Below are 22,349 nucleotides of genomic sequence, written 5' to 3'. Positions count from 1 at the left end.
AAAAAAAAAAACTCAATGGTTGCAAAATAAAGGTAACGATTTTCACTTATCTTCTGAAATAATATTACAGAATCTTACATCCCATTTTCAAAATCAAAACCTTACAATCTTAGATTCATTTTTATTTTTTTGCCTATTTGGGTCGTTCATGTGTGTAATATTGATCACGTGGACACAATTTTTTATTATGAAAATATTGCATAATTCATTTTAACGAAAGACTTAGTTGTAGATCTTTGTGTTAAGACTTAGAGGGCCTAAATAAAATTTGTCTTTAAAATTTTGGTAAGTCTAATTAAAAACTTCAAAAGCTTAATGAGAGTTGACAAAAAATTTGAAGGAGAAAATCTGAAAATTTTAACGAGAATTTTCAAATTCTGAGTTTAACTTAAATTTTAAAAAAAATTAAGATTCTAATGAAAATTTTCAAAAAATTTGGAGGCTAAGACCTTTGGAAAGACATTTTTGGTGTTATTACTTGGACCTCAAAAGAATAAAGGAATTCAATTCTTAAAATTAAGAATAAAAAGACTAAATTTAAAATGTAAAAAATATATAAGGACTGGGAGTAGAAATAGACAAAAATGGCTGCCTTTTTCTGCTCTACAAATTTCAAATCACAAGAACACTCCATAAAAAAAAAAACCCACCCAAAGTTTCTCTCTGTACTCTGTGACTCTATAGCAAGGCACAAAAACAACGAATTTCCTTAAAAAACAACTCACTTTTCTTTTTCCATACCCTTTTTTTTTCATATAAGTTAACATTAAAATAGTAGTAATTAATAAAAAATACTCATTTTGTCTCCAATCTCTAAAAATCCCATTTCCCTCCACACTCTCCTCCACCTTTTTTTTTATTTGATTCCTCTTTTTTCTCATTCGAGATTCTTTTGACTTCATCATTTCAAGTTTTCATTCTTTGGGTTCATTTAAAATTCATTCACTTATTTTGGGTTTTTTTTTTTGTTTATATTTTTAAATAACTTTTGAATCTGAGCCTGAAAATACGAGATGAGTGAAAGAAAAACATGGGTGGTCTCAACAACAATAGGGTGGAAGTGGTGAACAGAAAAGGTTGTTCAAAGCTGTTTATTGGGTCCTCACCTTCGTTTGAACCAATGCCCCTTTCCCCTGTTGCTTCTTCACTGGGCTCTGAACCGGTTACGGTTCGATCCACCGGTCCGTTTTCTGCTTTGGTCATTTGTGTTACTGGCTTATCTAAAGGTTGGGTAATTTTGTTAAACTCGTATGATTTTGAATTTGGGCACTTGAAGTTTGATTGAATTCAGCTATTGCATGTGTTGAGAATTTTATTTCTTTTAAAAGAAATTAATGTTTGTTATTGTTGGTTTTTTTTTTTCAGAAGCAAGGAAACAAGTTATGGAAGCAACTGAGAGATTAGGTGGTCAATATAGTCCAAGCTTGCATCCTCAATGTACCCATCTGGTGGTTCAGATATCCTTTCTCATTATCATTGCTTTTTTGAAAATTAATTTAAATTTTGGCATCTTTTGAAACTTAGCTAAAGAACTATAGTTTTCTGAATGTGGTTGAAAAGTTATATGTATGTATGTGTATAAATGTTTTGGGGATGGACTATTTGGGGGAGAAGTTTTAGAAGGTGCCGGCGGCCGAGCAGTTGATCAGGTCGCCCAACAACTGAACTATTGTCTTCCGGTGAGGGTTTTATCTCTTGTACTCTGTTGAGGGTCGGCGTGCTGTAAGTGGCTCCCTGAAGGGCTTGGTTCACAGAGCACGTGCCTCGATTGGTGGACTTGCAAAGCTCAAGGGATACGTGTCAGTATAGTACGGGTGAATAATTATGAAGTTACTTGAGCATGGGGATAGCTCATGGCATGCTAGCTCTTGGCAGTGTACCGGAGACAAAACTGTCCACTGTTTGGTGGATGACACTTCGAATATTTCTCCTGAAGTAGTCAATCCCTCAACAGTATATATGTATATATATTACTGTGTCTATTTCTTTGGTTTTGCTAGAATTGAATTTTAAATCTTTATACTTGCATCTCTAAATTGCTGTACTGTAGCAGACGGAGTAGTTTACACGACATCCTTGCATCTTTGTCATTAATTTTTTTTTTTCGGATAAAAACTGTTAATGTGATTAGATTTGGTATTGTTAACAAAATCCAGTAATCTTATGACTATAAATTAAATTTTAATGACCTACATCGGATTTTTGTTGAAATGCGATACTCAAAGGTGGAATTTACTTGAAGAAAAGAGTACCAATATGGTTAAAATTTTATGATACTATTGTAATTTCCAGATGGATGTTATGATGATGACAACATTTCCTATCTCTCAGTCTATGTATTATTTCTACTGGTACCATAGTTCTGTTGACCTTAATCTTGGATACAGCGTAAGCGGACGTAAGTTTGAGCATGCTCTAAAACATGGATCAAGAAATGGCCTGTTCATCGTTACACTTGGATGGTTTGTGGATAGTGTCAAGAGGAATGGTATACGTTGCTGTCATGATATGTTTTCTATTTAGGGATATGCTCTTTCAAACTGTTACAAAAATATGTTTCAGAATTTAGATAAGACATAAGAGCTAGAAAACTGAATAGGATGATACCTTATGCTACCAGCTACTGAACTAAATTGCAGCTTGTATATATGTTTTACTGATATGGTCATTTATGAATCGTCTGGCTATTGTTTAGTGGCTGTTTTTGAACTCTTAATTGCAATCTCCAAATGCCTTTTTTTTATTTTAATTTCAAATTCTACCATTGAATTTTATTATTTTGATTCTAGGGTGCAGTTCTTTTTCTATCTACACCTAAGTTTTACAGGAAGCGGAAGTTGAGTTTTTTCGGGAAGCAAAGGCCATTTGGGTGCCTTTTATTTTATTTTATTTTATTTCGTCAAATTCATTTTTTTTTTCCATTTATTTCAGTTAGGTTAAGTGAATCACTCTACACCGTGAAGGGTGTTGGTGAAAATGGCTCACGTGTAGATGAGTTGAAGTGGCTCGTGTCTACTGCTTCAGAAAGTTCATGTCTTCCTGCCAGTTTTCATGATACCAAGAAAATTGACATGGTTGGAAAACCACATGTAAGATATTCTAGAAGTGACCCGAAAAATAGTTTGAGTTCAATGCTGTCTGGTCATACCCTGTATATAGATTCCGATATTTCAGATGAACTACGGAATAAGGTAACATTTAAATATCCTGATTAAAATTAATTTTTCCTCTTTGAAATGCCAGTTTTGAATACATTGCATCTTCTATATGTCAATGCATCGCTAGTAAATTACTCACTATTTTAGTTACGTTTGGACTTGTATGTTGCTTTTAGCAATTCCTCAAGACATTTAACATGTTGATAGGTTCTCGAGGCAGCATCTAAAGAAGGTGCCCTGGTTGTAGATCGATGGTTTGTTGGTTGTAATGCTAGTTATGTAGTGTGTGAAGGAAATTCTCTCCATCGGTATGTTGGCCACTCTAACAACATTGTAACGGTGAGTGCTTCTGCATTGCATCATGCAAACAATTCATTTTGTGCATCATCATCATAATGAGTTTGATTCTAATGTCATCATTATTTTGCCCCAGTTTTCCCATGATGTCTGGCAATAAACATAACAGCTTATAAGAATAATCAATGCTTCATTATGCTTAAACTGACTTGACATTTAATGTCTCAGCCGTTGTGGATCCTGAAAACAGCTAAGGATAGGTATCTGCAGAGACTTGTTCACATGTCTGCTGATTTGGCTCGGCAGATTGGAACAGTGCTTGAAAATTCTCAGAATGGCATTGAAGAAGAGGTACTGATGAATATTTTGATTCTTATGATATTGGCACTTGAAAACTCATTTAAGGATATAGATTTCACATCTTTTGCTTCTATGATATCAAAGCTTCCATGTTGTTCCTTTCCCTTGATGAATAATTAGATATGAAAAATGGGAATGGATCCAATCATTAGAAACAGTTTTGTATAGATGAGTCGTCGAATATAATTTAGCAATGATTGATGATGTATATAGATTACTTCTCCGATTCTTAAGCTAATGCTTGCACTGGTTCAGAAACTGAAGTTTTTCTTAAGCAATTGAGTGTTGACCTTTCAAATTCTCTGTTTCTGTGTCTAGTCACCGGTTTCTGCTAACTAGGTTCTGGTCAGGTTATGCTTATCTGTTGATCTCCTTTTTAGCTTCTCTAAACAGATATGCTAACGTCAAGTTTTAATAGGTAAACAATGCGGGTAACTTCTCTCAAGATACACCGAGCTTCAGAAGCAATGCTAGTTATGAAGAAAGGCAACAGGTTGTTCATTTAGCCAAAACCGGGGTTAGAAATCGTCGTGGTCGTCGAATGCAGGTAAGTGATTAATCATGCGTATGCCCTTGGATTTTTGTAATATTGTGGGCTTAAATTATGACAAAAGAACTGCGGTGATTTGACTTGGGTGTTAGATACCACTGTTTTTCTAGTTAAAGTTAATATTTGAATTATATTTACTCTATATAAACCCAAGAGACTATGGTAAGTCATCTTAATTGTTAGATTTGTTGCATGGAAGAAATTAACTGGATGAACCTTGGGATTTGGGTGGTAGACATTGAACGGTTCGAGAGTTGACCACACCATGGTTTCTTATTCACCAAAATGTATATTAGAAAGCACCCTTCCGACATGATATTAGCTATCGGATCGATTGACTTCTAAGTAGGTGGAGGCAATCTAGAAGGTAGAAACAGGCTAGCTCAAAATGGATTACGATTAACTTATCCCTTTTTGACAATCAATGGTTCCTATATTTCATATTATATCATGTAAGCTATAGAGAGGTCCTTATCCTACTGCATGCATGCAACGCAAGTTGTAAAAATCAGGCTTACTATTACAATGTCATCGTAAGCATGTGTGCAAACACCATCGTGTGTGTTCGGTTATTTCTCTTTAAAGATTACTTTAGCGGAATGATTATAATGTATTATCATTGCATTTCCTTGAACATTTGTTTCCTTTTCAGACTTGTCAAACCCCGATTCGTCCAATAAGTCCGAGTAGTCTTCTCGATTCAATTTGCTGGACGATATCTGAGCCAACTTCAACTGCTTCAGTTTTCACTGACTCTTGTAGTGTTGAAGATGTTAATGAGCACCAATCCATATTCTTTGATGCAAATGGCGATGGACAGGATTCCAGGGCCTCATTTACGAACTCCACCCGGTCTCTTACAGAAAGGTCTTTGTTCTTTCTGCTATAGAGATGCCTCATCTATTTTTGATCGTTTTCATGTATTAATTTAATTAGCCATTGTCTTACAATTTATCTGCTCCACATCTTGTTTGCAGTGAGAGAAACGAATTGATATTCAAAAACCACTTTCTAACCATACTATTCCCAGTTGACCGGTTTTCTGAGATGGGTCCTTCTTCACGAACATATTTCAGCAATAACGGCTTTACATGTCTGCAGGTTTTGGATTATATCTATTCCTTTTATCAGGTACTAGAGTTATCGATGTTAATGCAACATGTTCAAACATGACATATGGATTGAATTCTTTGCTTGCATTGCTGCTGTTTTGTAGGAGAACATGTTGAGTCATGAAATAGAAGCCGCTATCCACACGGACTCGAGGCATGCTGACCGGCTTCGAGCATTGTACTCTAGCAAAGAGACAGTTGAATGCGGTGGAAACATGATTTTCAAACGAATCGATTTCTTAGGAAGTCGTAGAAGCTTCGAAATGTTAAAGCGTGTTAGTGGGGATAATAACAGTAATGTATATGAGCTCTTGATTAGAGCCTAAAATATCATCATATATAGCATTACTGGAAAAGGATTGAATCTTCAGTCACAGCATCAATACTCGGGTCGACCCGCGGAATAATACGACACCGTTTTCCATATATTGAATGTGAAAGCTGGTAGACTTGTTAGGATATTAGGGTAAAAAAGACCCCGAACTTGTCGAGTTCCGATCTGTCCCGACCCTATAGGGTAAGGTGTTTTGGGCAGGTGTAGGTAAAATCCAACTTGACTTGATATATTTACTAACGTTAATTTTAGGGTTAATATGCAAATTTGTCACTGTGTTGCTATAGTCCATTATGAATGGTAATAAATTTATCACTATAATTCTATATTGAATTCTGTTGCTTTCTGTTGTTTGGTTGAATTTTGCCACAAAAGTTAAATTTTTGATTAAATTTTGCTATTAAATTTTAATTTAAAATAATTTGAAGACAAAATTTAATAATATTTTTATAGTTTAATATTTAACAATAATAATTTAATAAAATATTATTAAAATTAAATAAAACTGGTTATTTTATAAAAAAATAAACTTAATTTTTATGATATATGTATTTTTATTTTTCAAGTTTTTATTTCATTGAATAGAAATTCTAATTTAATTTATTAAGTTTTACTATGTTACATTATTGCTAATTATTAAAATAAAATATTTGAAACAAGTCATCAAATAATATTAAGTAGTAAATTTTAATTAAAAATTTAAAATTAGTGACAATAGTTAATAAAATCAATGCTTTACAGAGAGAGGAAATTTTCTCTCAAGTTCTCCCATTGTCAAACCTTCATCAAAGAAAATTGTAAGTTTTTTCTTCTTAATTTTAATAGAATTTCGATCATAGATGATAGATTTTGAGAACCCATTGGTTCAATTAGATGAATTAGTGTGGTTTGATGTAAAGTTTCATTGATGGAAATCTTAGGAAATTTGAGGTTAAAAGTTTTAGTTCTTACATGAATGATGTTGAGCTAGGTGATGGAAAAGCATGTTAATAATGAAATAGGAACTGACAATAAGTTTAGATCATTTGATAAATTATGTATTACTAAGGATTAAATTGTAAGAGATAAAAAGTTTGGGGTTTGATAATAAATAATGATTATAGGAGGCCTCCGTACTATATTAATAAAGTCGAATTTAATTTCAAATGGGTAAATTGTGAGAAATGAGCATTTCAGATATTAGGGTGTATAAGAACTAAATTGAATAAAATGCATTCATGTATATAATGTGTTGATTTGTGTTTGAAAAGATGACGCAAGACCATCCCAGGACAAAGGGAAATCCAAAGTTGTTGAAGAATAAATATTATGGTTTGTACTCTCATAACTCGAACTCATTAAATAATTAAATATATATGTTTGAACCAATTTTATGTTCGGGAATGGTTAACTATCAATAAGAATATGTTCGATAGGTAAGTATATACTTGATTGGATGATTTGTGATCAATTGGTGAGTGAATATAATTATCTATGCTTGATGCTATTATAAGATTAATAATGACGATATTTGCCTTAATGTTGTCAGATAGAGTCACAGATATAGTTGGCATGCCATAGAGTCCATATTGATAGGTGGAAGATTCACTGCTATATGCATACATATTATGATAGTTCTCTAATACCCTGGGGGTTGAGAATGTATCACTAGCTCAAATATCCTGGAGGTACGAGCGCATTTTGGTGTGGTTGGTGGGATCTATGTCCTTGTGCTTGATTAGCACTTCAGTGAGTATTTGGTATGATGGTGGATTGATCTGAGTATTCATTCTTATGTCTGATTTGCTTAATAAGGATTATAATGTAAAAAATGATATATTGAATATCTATTGAATCAAAATGAGATATTGATGTTAACATGAGACATAATTTTGATATGTTAAATTAGATGCAAATACCTTGAGGGTGCATCAGAAGTTATTTCGAGAAGTTGAGTAAAGCATTTATGAGAATAATATGAAATGATAAATACACTATTGGTACATACGTATTTTTGATATTAACGTGAAATGATTAGTTGGTTAACTTGAGTTCTTATGTTACTTTTGTTATTAAAATTCTGTTATGTTTATAATTGAATTTGAGTTATGTTAGCACTACTGAGTAACCATTACTCAGTGTACGAACATATTTGTTTTCCGAATAAAAATTTAAAGAAATTTTATGTTCAACCATCCAACTCTCCAACTTGGCAAGAAGCCATTACTATATTTTGTATGTTTATATATATATATATTTTAAAGTCTTATGGCATGTACCTAGGGTGGTTGACTTATTGTCTAAGTAAACTTTAGGCACTTTTGGTAAGTGACCTATAATATTTTGTTAGTTGAATTTTAACTTTTGATTACTAGTTAATTAAGCTTGAATATGTGAGTTCAAATGTTTAAATTAGTTGGTTTAGTAATGATCTATTGAAGGATATGATTTGGTAATGTTTAAACATATTTAGATAGGTTAATTGGATGAATAGGTTTTGTGGTAAGTTTTAGACAAGTGTAAGTTCATTTGGTTAAGTCATTGAACACTTAGAGGTACGAAATTTTGACTATTTGATCACTGAGTGTTGAGACAGAAAGAACATGCCTCGAGATCGTTAGAACAAATTTCATCTAAATTTTACATTCAAGAGCATGAGGTCTCTAGACATTTTTGTATAGTTTCGTGACAAGTAGCCTTTGTCTCAAGATAAAAGAACATCCGAGTTAAATAGATTTTGCCCTGCTCCAAGACTCGAGATAGGAACTCCTTATCTCAAGACATTCAAACATTGAAGCAAAAATAGGAAAGCATATGAGGTTGGTCTCGAGACCATGAAGACCTTGCCTTGAGACACAACATGTAGTGTCTCCGGATATAAATTTGAAATTTGACTTCTGAGTTAGGATTTGAGTCCTAACTCTGAAATTAACCCTTGTAACCCCATAAATTGATAAAATGAAATCAATGAATGTATAAAAATACATGCATATGAATTATTTTGACGATTAAATTGAATGTATTTGTGCTATAGTAACTTGAGTTGCTTTAACAACGTAATGTAACATCACACATTCGAATTCGACGATCGAGTCAAATATGAAATGTCATATTTAGTATCTTCATTTTTTTTAATATTTCATATCAATTTTATAATTTTTATTTTTAAAATTTGTGATTAATTCCCTCAACAATGTAATCTCTACTGTTTAAATATACATTTTCTCTTAATACAATGTGTTTCATCATTGTATCTAATACTTATCGGTAACTTACTATTAAACAATCAAAGGTGGCGCGCGTGATTAAGGACAAAAATACTTGCAAAGCAGTAGAACGCGCATGTCAGATTCTGTGGCGGTACGTTCTTGTGAGGGACCAAACCTGTTTTAAACACACGCTGCCGTCTTTAAGTGCCCCTACAACTATTTTACATGTTTCTTTATTATATAAGACCTAACTATATTCCCATTTTTATATCTTTTAAAATTGCTGGAAATGTGTTTTTCACGTTATAAAAAATATTAAATTTAGGGTAAAATATATAAATAGTCACTTAACAATCAGTAAAATTTTTTTATTATCTAACTATAAAATATTACAAAATAGTTACTCAATTATTCAATTATATGATAATAAAATTGCTATAATAACAAATTTAGTCCTCAATGTTTATACATTGTGTCAATTTAAGTTTTTTTTAAATTAGCCGTAGATGTTTACAATTCCCTAATTTTATTGTATTTTTTACATAAAATATAATTCAGTACACAATGTGTAAATTAGAAATTAAAAAGAATATTTTTAAAAAATATGTTTATAATTAAACTATATAATCTCCAAATACATTTCTTTCCTTATATTTCAAATCACTGAAGAGTGAATTGATGGAGACCTAGTCATCTCAATCTCTAGCATTCAATCCAATGGTGGAGAATCAAGTGTCAAGAGAAAAGAATGAGAAAAGGTGAAAATTAAGATATTAAATTTTTTGGTATTTTACTTTTGTATATATATTTTTATAAAATTTAGCTAATAAATTTGTTTTTTTTTCTCTTGATTTTTTGGTAAAGGGGCACAAAGAAAAGCAAAACAACAAAAAAAAAGATCAAAGTACAAAATGTGTAAACGTTGAGCGTTAATTTTTTTAGAATTAATGCTAAATTGACATAATGTATAAATGTTGAGGGTTAAATTTACTATTATGTCAGTTTTAAAAGCAACCATGTCATCTTTCTATCAGCCTTTGAACAACTGGTGATCAAAAAAGAAACTTATTAATAGTTAGGTGACTGCTAGTATAGTTTATCCTAATTTTTATAGGAGCATGTGATATTATTTTAAAATATAACATGACATTTTTAAATAATATATTATGTACATTCAATTTATTGTAACTTTAAACAATTAAATCATTTTACCGAAAAGTGTTGGGTGTATGTGGTAAGACACATTGCACTAATAAAGAGAGAACACATATTTGAACATTAGAAATGACATTGTTGACAGAAACAAACACAAATCTTAAACATATACAGTAAAATAGAAATGGAGAATACAAAAAAAAAATTGTTTTTGTTTATTAAATGTAACAGTTCAAATTTTCAAGCTATAATAGTTCAGATCAACATTACACTTCATTTTATAAATAAAAAAAAGCCAAATAACAGGATGATAACTTGGTAGCTTTTAAAATTGGCATAATAATAACTTTATCCTTCAGTATTTATATATTGTGTCAATTTAGTCTTGATTCCAAAAAAACTAACCCTCAACATTTACACATTGTGTTATTTGGTCTTCTTCTTCTTTTTTATAGTTTTAATTTTATTGTGACATTGAAGGTTAATTTTAAAAAAAATGAGAAAATATGAAAATTATTATCTTAGATTTTTGTTGTTTCTATTTTTTGTATATTTTCGACTAAATTTAGTTGATAGATTTGTGTTTTAGCTATTTAAATGAAAGAGTCACAATGAAAAGTAAAATTGAAAGAAAAAAAGACCAAATTACATAATGTGTAAATATTTATAGTTAAGTTTTTTAGAATCAAGACTAATTGACGTAATGTACAAATGTTGAGGGTTAAAATTACTATTATATCAATTTAAAAACTGTTATGTTATCTTTGCATCAGGCATTTAATGGCAGGTGACCAAAAAAAAAAAATTGAATAGTTGGGTGACAAAAAAAACTTACCAATAGTTGGGTGATTACAATGTAATTTACCCACTATTTAATTAAATTAATCTCATAAGATTAATATTATTTTAATGGTTACAAAATAATTTTTTTATACAATGCCTAAAACTACCCGTAATCCCTCTCTAATCCTTAAATAGGAGAATAAAACGTGCATAAGCGTGATTGAACCCACTCGAACCCATTAGTTGTATGTATCAATAATGTTGTTAATTAAGTTGGTGTTACAAGTCTACACTAACTCACGATTGGTGACAACACTATAATAAACGATTGCCGTACATTTAGTATTGTTAATATGACGTTTATATATTGAATTTTGTTATTCTCACAATTTAATCTAATATTTTATTTTAATATCATGCATATTTTATTTATTATTATGATTAATTAAATTTAAATTATAAATTTTATTATTTATTGCATATTATTTTTAAATATATATCTATATTTTAAATTTGTAATTTTTACACACGATTTCTAATTTTTATGCTAGACCTCGGACTGACTATATGGTAAGACCGTAAGAGAACGTGGACAATGCTTTTACTTCTTTTAACCAAACAGTAGTAGACGACACGCGCTTCTGACAGGTCGTAGGGAAGGTTAATATAGCGGAAAGAAATAAATCGCTAAATAAGTACATTGCACGTTTTACTATTTTCCGTTTGGACAACATATGAGATCGGTAATTGTCTTGACAGCTGGCTGCTTTTGTCCTTATCCAGGCCGCATTTCTCCACTAAATTCCCCTCCTACACGAATCATCGCATTATATAAACCTAACCAATTAGAATTTCACACGTGGGATTGCAATGATCATATTGGATGTAACGTTTAAGTCATGGTGGAAACTAGAGTAGCCTAAAAGTTTCTTACTCTTAAATAAAGAAGAGTAAATTATATCAAAGGTCACTTAACTATTAGTAAATTTATATTTTGATCACTAAATTATTTAAAAGTTTTTATTTAAGTCACTGAGTATCACTTGCATCAACCGAAAGCTCTTCTTTCCTTTCTCTTTTACAATTCAATTTTTTATGAAACAACTTTGAAAGTAACAAATCTACGAACCAAAATCTAAATACATTTCTTCTTAAATCTCGGACACTGACTATCAGATCAACTTGAATATAATGTTTGTTCTTTTACTCATCAATATGTACTGATCCATTCAATTTGTCTTTTAGAATTCGTTAGTCAAACATTTAAAAAAAAACTTTAAAACATAATAACTTAAATAAAATTTTTTTGAACATTTCAATAATTTCAATGAAAATTTTTTTGATTCGACTTGATTCTAAATTTAGTTGGACTTTAATGTAACTATTGAACATTGGAGAGTTAAAATAAACATGGCTGTTAAAGAAAAGTACCATAGAGAGTTTTACATTAGTGACTATAAAAATCAATGTTTGTTGAGTCAAATAATAAAGAAGCTCGGTATCCTTATATAAGGTTTCAAGTTTGATTATTGTAAACGATGAAAACAACATTAAAAGATTTTGTTGTTGTGTAAGAGTTTAATTTGACTTGATTTGTATTTAATTGGAGTTCAATATGATAGCAACGAATTAGAAAATTTCAAAAGAAAGAAAAATTAAAATATACCATAAGTTTTTGTACTCTTGAATATTTAGAATTTTGTTTTTGTACTTTTATTTTTGAAAATTAGTTTCTCTACTTTTTAAATTTTAAAATTTGGGTCTAATTTTCAATATTGTTAAATTCAAGTTCATTACGTCTTTTTTCAATCATATGGCTGCCAAGTGAAGTTTTTTTTTTATTTTAAAACATCATATCAATATATTTAACAAATAAAAATTTAATAGTGTTAACAATTGACCTGAATTTTGAAATCTAAAAAGTAAAGAGACTGAAATACAAAATTTTAAAAAGTACAAGGATTTATTGAAAAATTTAACCAAAAAATGACCGTGGGGTTAAAAAAACGGTGCCGTGGAGAGCCATTGGCTTTCAATCGCCCAATGATTGGGGGCTTTATCTCTTCTCTCGACTTTTCTTCCTAATCTTCTATTTATATGATATGAATCATATAGAAAACAAATCAGAGAGAAAAAAAAGGCAGAAATAAGTATCAAATGCAATTGAGATTCATAACTGTGTTTTTCTTTCATCTTTTCACTTAAATTTTGCTTTTAGAAGAGGAAAAAAGAGAGCCAATTTAGGCTCTGAGATGTATATGAAATTCATTGTTCTTCCTCTGATGCTTGTTGCTGAAAATCAAGTTAAATTCCAAGAAAGGGAGTGGGAAAAAGAGAGATAAACAAAGTTCCTCATCTAGGTTCGAAACGAAATTAAAAAAAAATAAACTGCTCCTTTTCTTCTTCTTCTTCTTTTTTTTTTTTTTGAAATATTTTGAGCTGAATTTAAGGTTTTTTGCAGGTGGACTCCAATGGCGGCATCGGTTATGAAAGAAGGTAAAAAAACGGAGTCCGTTGTTATTGTGAAGCTTGCGGAGTGCGATTGTTGCGGTTTAACGGAGGAGTGTACGCAAGCTTACATTGCTAGCGTAAGAGAAAAATTCGAAGGGCGGTGGCTTTGCGGGCTTTGTTCGGAGGCCGTTAACGACGAGACGGTTAGATCGGAGGAAGATATCACGACTAACGAAGCAATGGATCGGCACATGAAGTTTTGTGAGCAGTTTAAATCGTCGAGTCCACCGGCGAATCCCGCCGAGGACTTGATCTCTGCGATGAGACATTTGTTTCGGAGGAGTTTGGAATCGCCAAGGAAGAACAAGTCATCGCCGTCGACGTCGTTTTCTCGATCCAAGAACTGTTTCTCAACTCTGTCGAATGAAGAAGTTAGGACTTAAAAAGAGAATGAGGTTTTATGATGCTATATTTATTATCCAATCTATTTTGAGCATTTGGAATACTTTCGAATAAAGACAGTAATTAGTTATGCTTTAAGGTTTATTTATGATCAAATTAATTACAAATTTGCTTCAAATATTTCATGTTTTAATTGAGAATTTCATCTTTTATTTTATCAAAAAGTTAATTAAGCTATTAATAAATACATAAACTTTTTAATTTAAATATAAATTGCTTAACAGTTAATTTTTGTTAATTTATTAATTTTTAATATAAAATTAAATTCTGAAAATGAAAATAAAAGGATGAACTTGAAAACCATTGAAAGTTTCGTAAAAAAGGAATTTCTTTTTACTAGTGTTCTAGTTGTATACAACTGTTTGATCGGTAGCCCTTTCACTACTTTGTTGGATGATGTGTTTTAATGTTCTTATAAAAATAAAAGTATAAATTTAATTATAAATTTATTATGTATTAATTTATAATTTTATTATTTTTGAAAAGATTAAATAATTTTGTTATTTTTAAAAGAGTGAAAGTGTAATTTTAATATATATTAATTTAATATTTATAAAAGACTAAATTAAAAAAAAATTCATTTTGAGAGAGGGAAGGCCTCTATTGGTCCAACTCAAATTCATAAAAATAAGAGTCGGATGTAATGACGAGACATGTTGCACATTCAAGAAAATTTAAGTTTGAACATCAACTTATTAAATATATCTCTAAAAAGGGGTAAACTATTCCGTTAGTCACTTTAAAATTAGATTGTTCCTATTTTGGTCAGTTAAAATTTTTTTTTTTGTTAATTTAGTCACTGACATTAAAGAAATAAACCAAATTTATTATTCCATTATTAAATTTAACGAAATGCTCTTAATTCATCTTTTATTTCTTTATTATTTAATTTTGCTTTTTTCTTTCTTTATTTTTCTTTTCATCTTCTCCCTTCCACCTAGAAACCCTAGACGACGCCTCCTTTAAAGATGTTTCCACTTCCTTTATTGAACCATTGTTAACGAGCATTGTCACTCAAAAAGTTAAATTTATTGTTGAGGGAGGTTGAATCATTCGAAAGAGGTCTTTAAAATGCTGTTTGTTGGACAGGTTGAACCCCAACAATGTCAATGTATTGTCTCTCAATTCTGTAGAGAGCCAACATGCCTTGAAAGGTCTAATTCACAGAAACAATAGTGCCTTGGTTGGCAAAGATATGACTTGCAAAAGCTCAAGGAAATGGTATCAATATAAGATGTAATAGTAACTATGTAAATAGCTTGACCTTAGCCCATGGGAGGGGCGGACTTAAACCACCAACCTTAGACATATCTAGGCTACTTATCTAGAACCATGGTACCACCATATTTGCAAGTATGTGGTTTAAGTGCCTTATATTGGTGGTTTGAATCTCCCCACGCGCAAGTGGCCTCCATAATTAATTCTACACTTTATAATGCATCTCTCACTTGAAGCACTTAAACCACACACTTGCAAAGATCATAGGAGAGGAGTCAATATGGAGCGTAATAGTAACCACTTACCTGCTACCCTAGTACCAAGTGATAACATACTTGCAAGTATGTGGTTTAAGTGCCTTAGGTTGGTGGTTATAGTTTCCCTGCATGTAGGTGACTACCATAATTAATTTTACGCATTATACTAACACCTTTCCACTAAGTCTTGTAAATTATATCTCTACTAATTAAGATGCTTTAGATTCTGTGAACCAGGCTTCTTAAGGCACATTGGCTATCGTCAAAGTAGGAGGTGCAAAACCTCTCACCAAAAGATAATATCTGACATTATTTAAGGTCTAATTAACTACTCGACAAACAACATTTAAAATAATTCATGTAAACAAATTAGAAACATGGAACAAAAGTATATAAACAAGTACATAAATACTTTCAATATTAAATAAATAAAAAGTTATGGAAATCTAGATATTTTTGCACACAAGGGGATTGCATGTCTACAAACAAAATCTGAGGATTTGCATTGAAGATTTGTACCTCAGAGTGCGACCTTACATAGCATTGGCAATAGTTCAATGTGGTCAGTCTCTGGTCCCTCTGTCTTTATTTTACACATGAACATCGTGGCTAAATTTTGAGAACAAAAATGGTTGGACCAAATTGGAAAACAACGTTGGAAAATAAAAACTAAAGGAAAAAGAACCTGATGGGACCATTGTTGATCGAAGTGATAATAGTTTGGTTTTGGAAAAAATAAATTAAAATTGAATTTTATCTGTTCAACAGATTTCTTTTAAATAATTTTTATATAGTATGCTGTGAAGTCATTTTCATTCATTTAACTATAAAATTTTTACTTTTATATTATAAAAATAAAAGTAATTTTAATTTAACTAAAAATATAGCTTTGTTTTTCTAATAGTTGTTTTTAATTTATAAATAAAAATTAAACTCAATCGATCTAGATATATTCAAATAGGGTCAGATTGTTAGAAACAGAATGTCACCTCATCTATATCTCTTTTTTAATAGTTTAATATTACATCAGTATTTTTATCTTGAATTTCAATAGTTTCATCCTAAAAAAAAATCAAATCCAAATAAAAATCTTGAAATTCAGGGTAAAATTATTGATGTAGCATTAAACTATTGGAAAGAAATAATATTTGTATTTCATACAATCCTTTCTCTATTCAAATAATAAGTAACTTTGGCATGTTGGCAATTAGTTTTGTCACAACTCAATCACGACATATTTTGAGTGATTGCAAGAACTTAATACGATAAAAAAACTAACTCTGGATGGTCTAAAGTGGCAGACAAAAATCGGCAAAAAAACTGAGTATCCGCCAAACTGGAGGACAACGACAAAATCATCCCTAAAATCACTTGCAAAAGCAAGACTATATGCATAAGTAAGACTAAAAAAGTGCTACAATAATAGTTAAGACTAAAAAAGTGCTACAATAATAGACAAAAACTTCTAAAAATAAATACTTATTAGATAATGAAAAACAAAACATATAAAACTTAAAAACAAGATAGGTCCAAACCGACTCATAAAATTATTCATTATTTTGAAATACTAAAAAGAAAAGAGAAAAATACTAAGACGCCGATGAAGAGCCACCCACTTTTCAAGAGAACTTGTCGTTGGCTAGTGGAGTTTCAACGACGACAAATACCGTCATTTGTCCATCACAAGTTGTAAAGACAGTAAAGATACCTACAAAATAAATTTATAAATTGAAAAGACACAAAGCACATGGAGTGAATGAGAAAAAAAAAGAAAGAAAGAAAGAGAAGATTAGTGAGCGGAAGAAAAAGACAAACAGTAGCCAATCCGAAGGCTGACACTACTATTGGGCAAAACATAAAAGAAGATGGAAACGATTTAGAGAAAAAAAGAGAAAAATATGTTGATAAAAATGCGGCAAAAGAAAGTTGGAATTCTATAATGGTTAAAATATGCTATTAGCCACTATACTAATTCAAAAATGGAGATTTGATCCAAGCACGGTAAAAAGTTAAAAATTCAGTTCTCTTATTTTTTCAAATTAAAAAAATCTAATCCAATCGTTATCATTGTTTGTAATTTTTGTCAAAATTTATTTTAACATGTTTAATTTTCGTCAATCATATGCAACGTCACTTGAGGGTAATTTAATCATCATGTCAAGGTGATAAAATTTTGACCAAAAATACTAATAATGTTAATGATTAGATTAAAATTTTGAATAAGAAAATAAGAGGATTTAATTTTTAACTTTTTAAATTTAGGGACTAAATTTTAAATTGTCTAAATATACAAACTAATAACATATTTTAATTTTCTATAATTGATATTTAATTTAAGACGTATTTCTTCTTCTTTCTAAAAAGATATACGTGGACTGCCTAATAATTATCATTACCTTTAAAGTAATATCATAGTCCTCTAAATGAATTTAGTGTTTCTTCTTTTTAAGTGCTTTCTGAGTCATTGATCATGTCAAGTGAACATAATATGTTAAAAAGGGTAATTGATGTAACGTTTGTGGAGTGAAGTGGTAAAAAGTTTTAGTTAAAATTTTGGATTCGACTATTGCGGCCGGAGAAATAATGTTGTTAGAATTTATCTTTTATTTAGGAATTTGATTTAAATTAATTTTACATTTAATCGAAGTTTAATGTAATTATTAAACATTAAAAATCTCGTACAAAAAAGAAAATCAGGGTTAAATTTTGTTATTGATTTTGTACTTTGCAAAAGTTATAGATTTAGTCTCTTTGTTTTACTATAATTAATTCCATATATTTTTGAAAGTTGAAATTTTAATCTTGATACGAATAACCATCGTTAATATATTAATTATATTTTAGTAAGTAATATGTGAAAATAATAATATTTCAAACACAAACACAAACACACCTGTTTAAACTACCACACAAGCATTCTTTGTGAACCGATCCCAAAACCTTAAAGATATGGTGAACGCCCTTAATCAATAAACCGAATTCACCAAAAGTTAATTGATATAAAAGACTAAAACATTATTTTGCTAATAGTGTAGTAACAAAATATTTATGTTGACCTTTCTTATTTTTTTATTAAAAAGTGAAAAATAAATAAAATTTCTTTCAAAAGCAATATTAAATAAGGTATTTGATAATAGATTCATCTCATAATACATAGTTATTTTCTACATTATATTTAACCCACTTTTAGTTATTTTATAAATAAAATTTTTGGGCTAGAATTAAACTATATATTTTTATGATAGTAAAAATGTAATTTTATCATTTTAATAGTCTATATCTTTATAATTTTAAAAGATTAAATCAGAATTTTATCATCTTTAAGGTGTAAAGTATAATTTTTACTAAATTAAAATTTTATAAATTATAAAGAGTTTAAATAAAAAAATTCATTTTAGAGAGATCGAGCCCTGCCTCCCTAGCTCCACCACTGTACTAAGGTATCATTTAAAAGAGATACACGTCAAAGCTCTCTCTTTTTTATAAAAGCCCACTCCATCACAAAACGAGGAGAAGCTCCAAGAGGCTTACCAAAGTTTTATCAAATCTCTCCAAGAAGTTGAAACCCCCTAAAACCATAATTCCTAATAGATATATAAAAATCGTAAGTCTAAAATTATTCATAACTTCTCATTAGTCTTTAAATAAAAAATAAATGTAATTTAATATGTTCGAACATGTACTATCCTATACTTATAATAATTTTAATACTAAGTTAAAACCCAATTGACGTGTGTAATATTTATTAAAAGCTAATTTAATTATTATTTTAATTTTAATGCACCACAAATAATTACAATTTATATTATGAGACAGCGATTAAGATTTCTTCATCCAACTCTTTTGTTTCGTGCCTACAATTAATCATGAAATGTTTAATCCATATTCCGACACTCTAATCCAGCTGGCCTCACCACATTTTTGTAAAATTCAGTACTTTTATGCTCAATTTCGTCAGACCCCCTTCAAGTATAACTTAAATTTTAAATTAATCCTAAACTTCTAATAGTTCTAATCAAGCCTTCAACAGATTCATATCATATCAATCAAATCTTTTATTAGTTTAACCAAAGCTCAATTCTAAACAAATTACAGGCCCAATCGGTCAAAAAGCCCATATCATTGTTTAAAAATTAATAAAATTTTAAAATGTATATTTTATATTAATATTTATACCTTGTAATAATTAAATTTAAATAAAAAATATTTTAAAGTTATTTAATTTAAATTCGGATTGACTTGAAAAACAAATTTTATTTCGTGGTTGATACAAATTAAGTCTGGTCGACTAGACCAAGTGAGCCACGCAACCCATAGATAGCTCTACTCCATGTTAAGTCCAAGTTAGGGAGTTTGTATTAAACACTCAAGCTGAAGGAAGGACTTAATTAATATAATTCTAATACTTTGCGGATTTAATTAAAATAATTTGAAATTTAAAATTAATTTAAAATCTCTAAGGATCATTTCTGAAATATCCCACTTTTTACTAAATATTAATCCAAGAAGCAACCTTTTCTTTTTCCTGTTTTGCCCATAATATCCTCAACAGTCCCAAAATAGTAAGGAAGCAAAATTGTAAATAAAACATAATTGAATGGCATTTTCCAAACATAAAAGATCGTATTTTCTACGTATTGTACTACACAAACTAACTTTAAAATATAGTACAGTACAGTTCGTTCAAAGTTGTAACCTTTATTTATTTATTTATTTTTAACCTAAATTCTTCATCTTTAATCAATTAAGTTCCAATTTTTGTTTTTTAATTCTCTGTAAATAGAAACATTCAATTCAATCAAAATGATGCATATGACCTTTTACTGGAGCCGGCAGGTGACTCTCCTCTTCAGCTCATGGCGGACCGATTCATGGCCGAGTTACGCGTTGACTCTTCTCGCTTGTGTTTTGGCTTCCGTTTTTTACCAGTACTTGGAGCACGTAAGGTACCGTGTAAGGCGATCTGGGAAGCCGGCGGGAGAACCGTTATTGTCGCAGCCGAATCGAGCCGCAGGTAAGTGGTCGGCGAAGAAGATCGTCGATGGGTTACTATTTGGGTTGAGTTCGGGTTTGGGTTATTTGTTGATGCTGGCGGTTATGTCGTTCAACGGAGGCGTGTTTTTGGCGATCGTGTTGGGGTTAACGATTGGGTTTTTGTGGTTGAGGAGTAAGGATGAAGATGAAATTGCTGGTGTTAATAGCTCTTGTGCTTGTGCTTGATGGAATTTGATTGATGATTTGAGTTTTTTATTTGTTGTTTTCGGGGTTTGGGAATTTAGGGATTGAATTTGATGATTGTATGTGTTTATATGGAAATCCCTGTAATTGTTTCAAGCATTTTTCTGGGTTTTTCTTGAAATTGGTTTGTTTTTTTTTTTTTTTTTGGTTTATATATTTAGCTCATATTCTGCTTGATTTGATGATATAATTCAACCTGGAATTGAACTGTTAGTTATTAATGCCCAGTCACTTAGAATTGCCAGAATTAAAGCAGAAATTGATTAGTTTTGGGGTTTAATTAAATTTTTAAGGAGATTAATAAGAATTTTAAAAAAATATTAGAGGATCTAATTAAATTTTTACAAGGCTCAATTAAATAAGATCTAATTAAAAATTTCAAAACTTCGCAAGAAAGATATTAAATTTAAAAATATTTGAAATATAATATAATATATTATTTTTGTTTTACTTTTATGTTGTATACTTAATTTGAATAAGATATAAATTACATAATAAATAAAAATAAAATAAAAATATATTATAAATTTTAATAAAAGAATTTCATTTTCTTTTCTCATTTTCTCTATTGTGAATAAGGTTTTTAGAATTAAAATAATGGTCAACCAATCAAGATATCGATTTATTGATCTGACCTGTTTGATTAAATAAATTATTTTAAAAAGTTATAAAAGAATCGATTGAACTAATTTTTTAGCTCAGTTCAACCAGTCCGTGCTGGTTCGTAAGTCAATTGGTTTGATGCCTCCCTTCAAAGTTCCCGATCTAATTGATTTGACTAATATGTTCAAACAATCATGATTGTTAATGATCTTACTGGAAAGCTATCCATTCCACCTAGTGATGGTGGTGGAAGGGAAATAAGAAAAGTTTACCATCAAAAAAATGAGTTGTCGACTATGAGTGATGTAAACGTAAATTTATTAGTGGTGGAACGCAGATCCTTCAAAGATAAGTTGTTATAGTAATTTGGAATCCCTTATTTGGTCGATGAAGGAATGGAGGAAGAGGATCTCAATCTACTAGATGGGGATGTCCATTAATGGTTACATTGATGGAATTACTTCTATCAAAATTTTGAATCATATTCATCATCTAATTGAGCAAAGTATGGCATAAGTTGTGATCATTAAATTGTTAGGTAGGATAACCGACTTTAGTATCCTTATGATAACAATACAAACCATATGAAAGACGGTAGCCAAATGGCATTTGATGAACTTAGAAAACAACGATTATTTACTCAAATCCCAATCCATGGAAGATTATACTAAAGTTCTTTAGGAGGGACCATGAATGGTGCTTGGCTAATATTTAACGTTCTAATTGTGGTCATCTTCCTTCCCGACCCTACAAGATCATCTTAATGGAGTTATGGTTTGGACTCGCCTTCCGGGTCTTTCAGGAGCAATGTGCAAGAGAAGTATCCTAAAAGCTGTGGGAAGTGCTATCAGAAAAGTAATGAAAATAGATTACAATATTGGGCATCTTGCTAGAATGGTGCGATGTATTGATTTAAGAAACCCTTTGATTTCTAAAATCATGATTGATGATCAATTATAAAGGATAAAAAGACATAGATTATCTTTTCTATAAAAGTTGATGAGTTTTGTAACTTGCATCAACAGTAGATTGAGGTTTGAAAGAGTTTTGGACTTAATATCCCTTATTTTCATAAAAGGGTCATAGAAGATACATATAATTTTTATATTAATAAAGTTTAACAACATCTTAATGAATGGAATGGAATGATGCTTTCTAAGAATAACCAGATAACACTAGCTAA

The 22,349-nt window shown here is 30.2% G+C and overlaps 3 protein-coding genes across 3 annotated transcripts; all 3 read left to right on the top strand.

Moving 5' to 3' along the window:
- Window positions 1-629: 629 nt before the first annotated feature.
- On the top strand, window positions 630-6,144 carry LOC108466729 (uncharacterized). Its single transcript, XM_053031342.1, has 10 exons — window positions 630-1,226; window positions 1,366-1,458; window positions 2,387-2,488; window positions 2,932-3,191; window positions 3,366-3,497; window positions 3,684-3,806; window positions 4,234-4,362; window positions 5,018-5,232; window positions 5,343-5,496; window positions 5,582-6,144. Exons 1-10 carry the CDS (start codon window positions 1,031-1,033, stop codon window positions 5,801-5,803), a joined length of 1,626 nt encoding a protein of 541 aa, XP_052887302.1. The 5' UTR covers window positions 630-1,030; the 3' UTR covers window positions 5,804-6,144.
- Window positions 6,145-12,964: 6,820 nt separating this feature from the next.
- On the top strand, window positions 12,965-13,970 carry LOC108481135 (uncharacterized). Its single transcript, XM_017784303.2, has 2 exons — window positions 12,965-13,297; window positions 13,399-13,970. Exon 2 carries the CDS (start codon window positions 13,409-13,411, stop codon window positions 13,829-13,831), a length of 423 nt encoding a protein of 140 aa, XP_017639792.1. The 5' UTR covers window positions 12,965-13,297; window positions 13,399-13,408; the 3' UTR covers window positions 13,832-13,970.
- Window positions 13,971-19,993: 6,023 nt separating this feature from the next.
- LOC108481172 (copper transporter 5.1-like) lies at window positions 19,994-20,684 on the top strand. The gene has a single exon (XM_017784334.2). The coding sequence runs from the start codon at window positions 20,129-20,131 to the stop codon at window positions 20,543-20,545; it is 417 nt and encodes a 138-aa protein (XP_017639823.1). The 5' UTR covers window positions 19,994-20,128; the 3' UTR covers window positions 20,546-20,684.
- Window positions 20,685-22,349: the final 1,665 nt, after the last annotated feature.

The sequence above is a fragment of the Gossypium arboreum genome, chromosome 7 (assembly GCF_025698485.1).
Source record: "Gossypium arboreum isolate Shixiya-1 chromosome 7, ASM2569848v2, whole genome shotgun sequence".
In the NCBI taxonomy this organism is placed as follows: Eukaryota; Viridiplantae; Streptophyta; class Magnoliopsida; order Malvales; family Malvaceae; genus Gossypium; species Gossypium arboreum.
This window is presented reverse-complemented; position numbering and strand designations above follow the sequence as displayed.

Bases quoted from the DNA above. Each gene is read 5' to 3' on its own strand.
- LOC108466729 (XM_053031342.1), top strand. From the start codon at position 1,031: ATGGGTGGTCTCAACAACAATAGGGTGGAAGTGGTGAACAGAAAAGGT. The intron at 3,192-3,365 runs GTAACATTTAAA...ACATGTTGATAG, and splicing joins CAGATGAACTACGGAATAAG to GTTCTCGAGGCAGCATCTAA. The intron at 3,498-3,683 runs GTGAGTGCTTCT...TTAATGTCTCAG, and splicing joins ACTCTAACAACATTGTAACG to CCGTTGTGGATCCTGAAAAC.
- LOC108481135 (XM_017784303.2), top strand. From the start codon at position 13,409: ATGGCGGCATCGGTTATGAAAGAAGGTAAAAAAACGGAGTCCGTTGTT.
- LOC108481172 (XM_017784334.2), top strand. From the start codon at position 20,129: ATGATGCATATGACCTTTTACTGGAGCCGGCAGGTGACTCTCCTCTTC.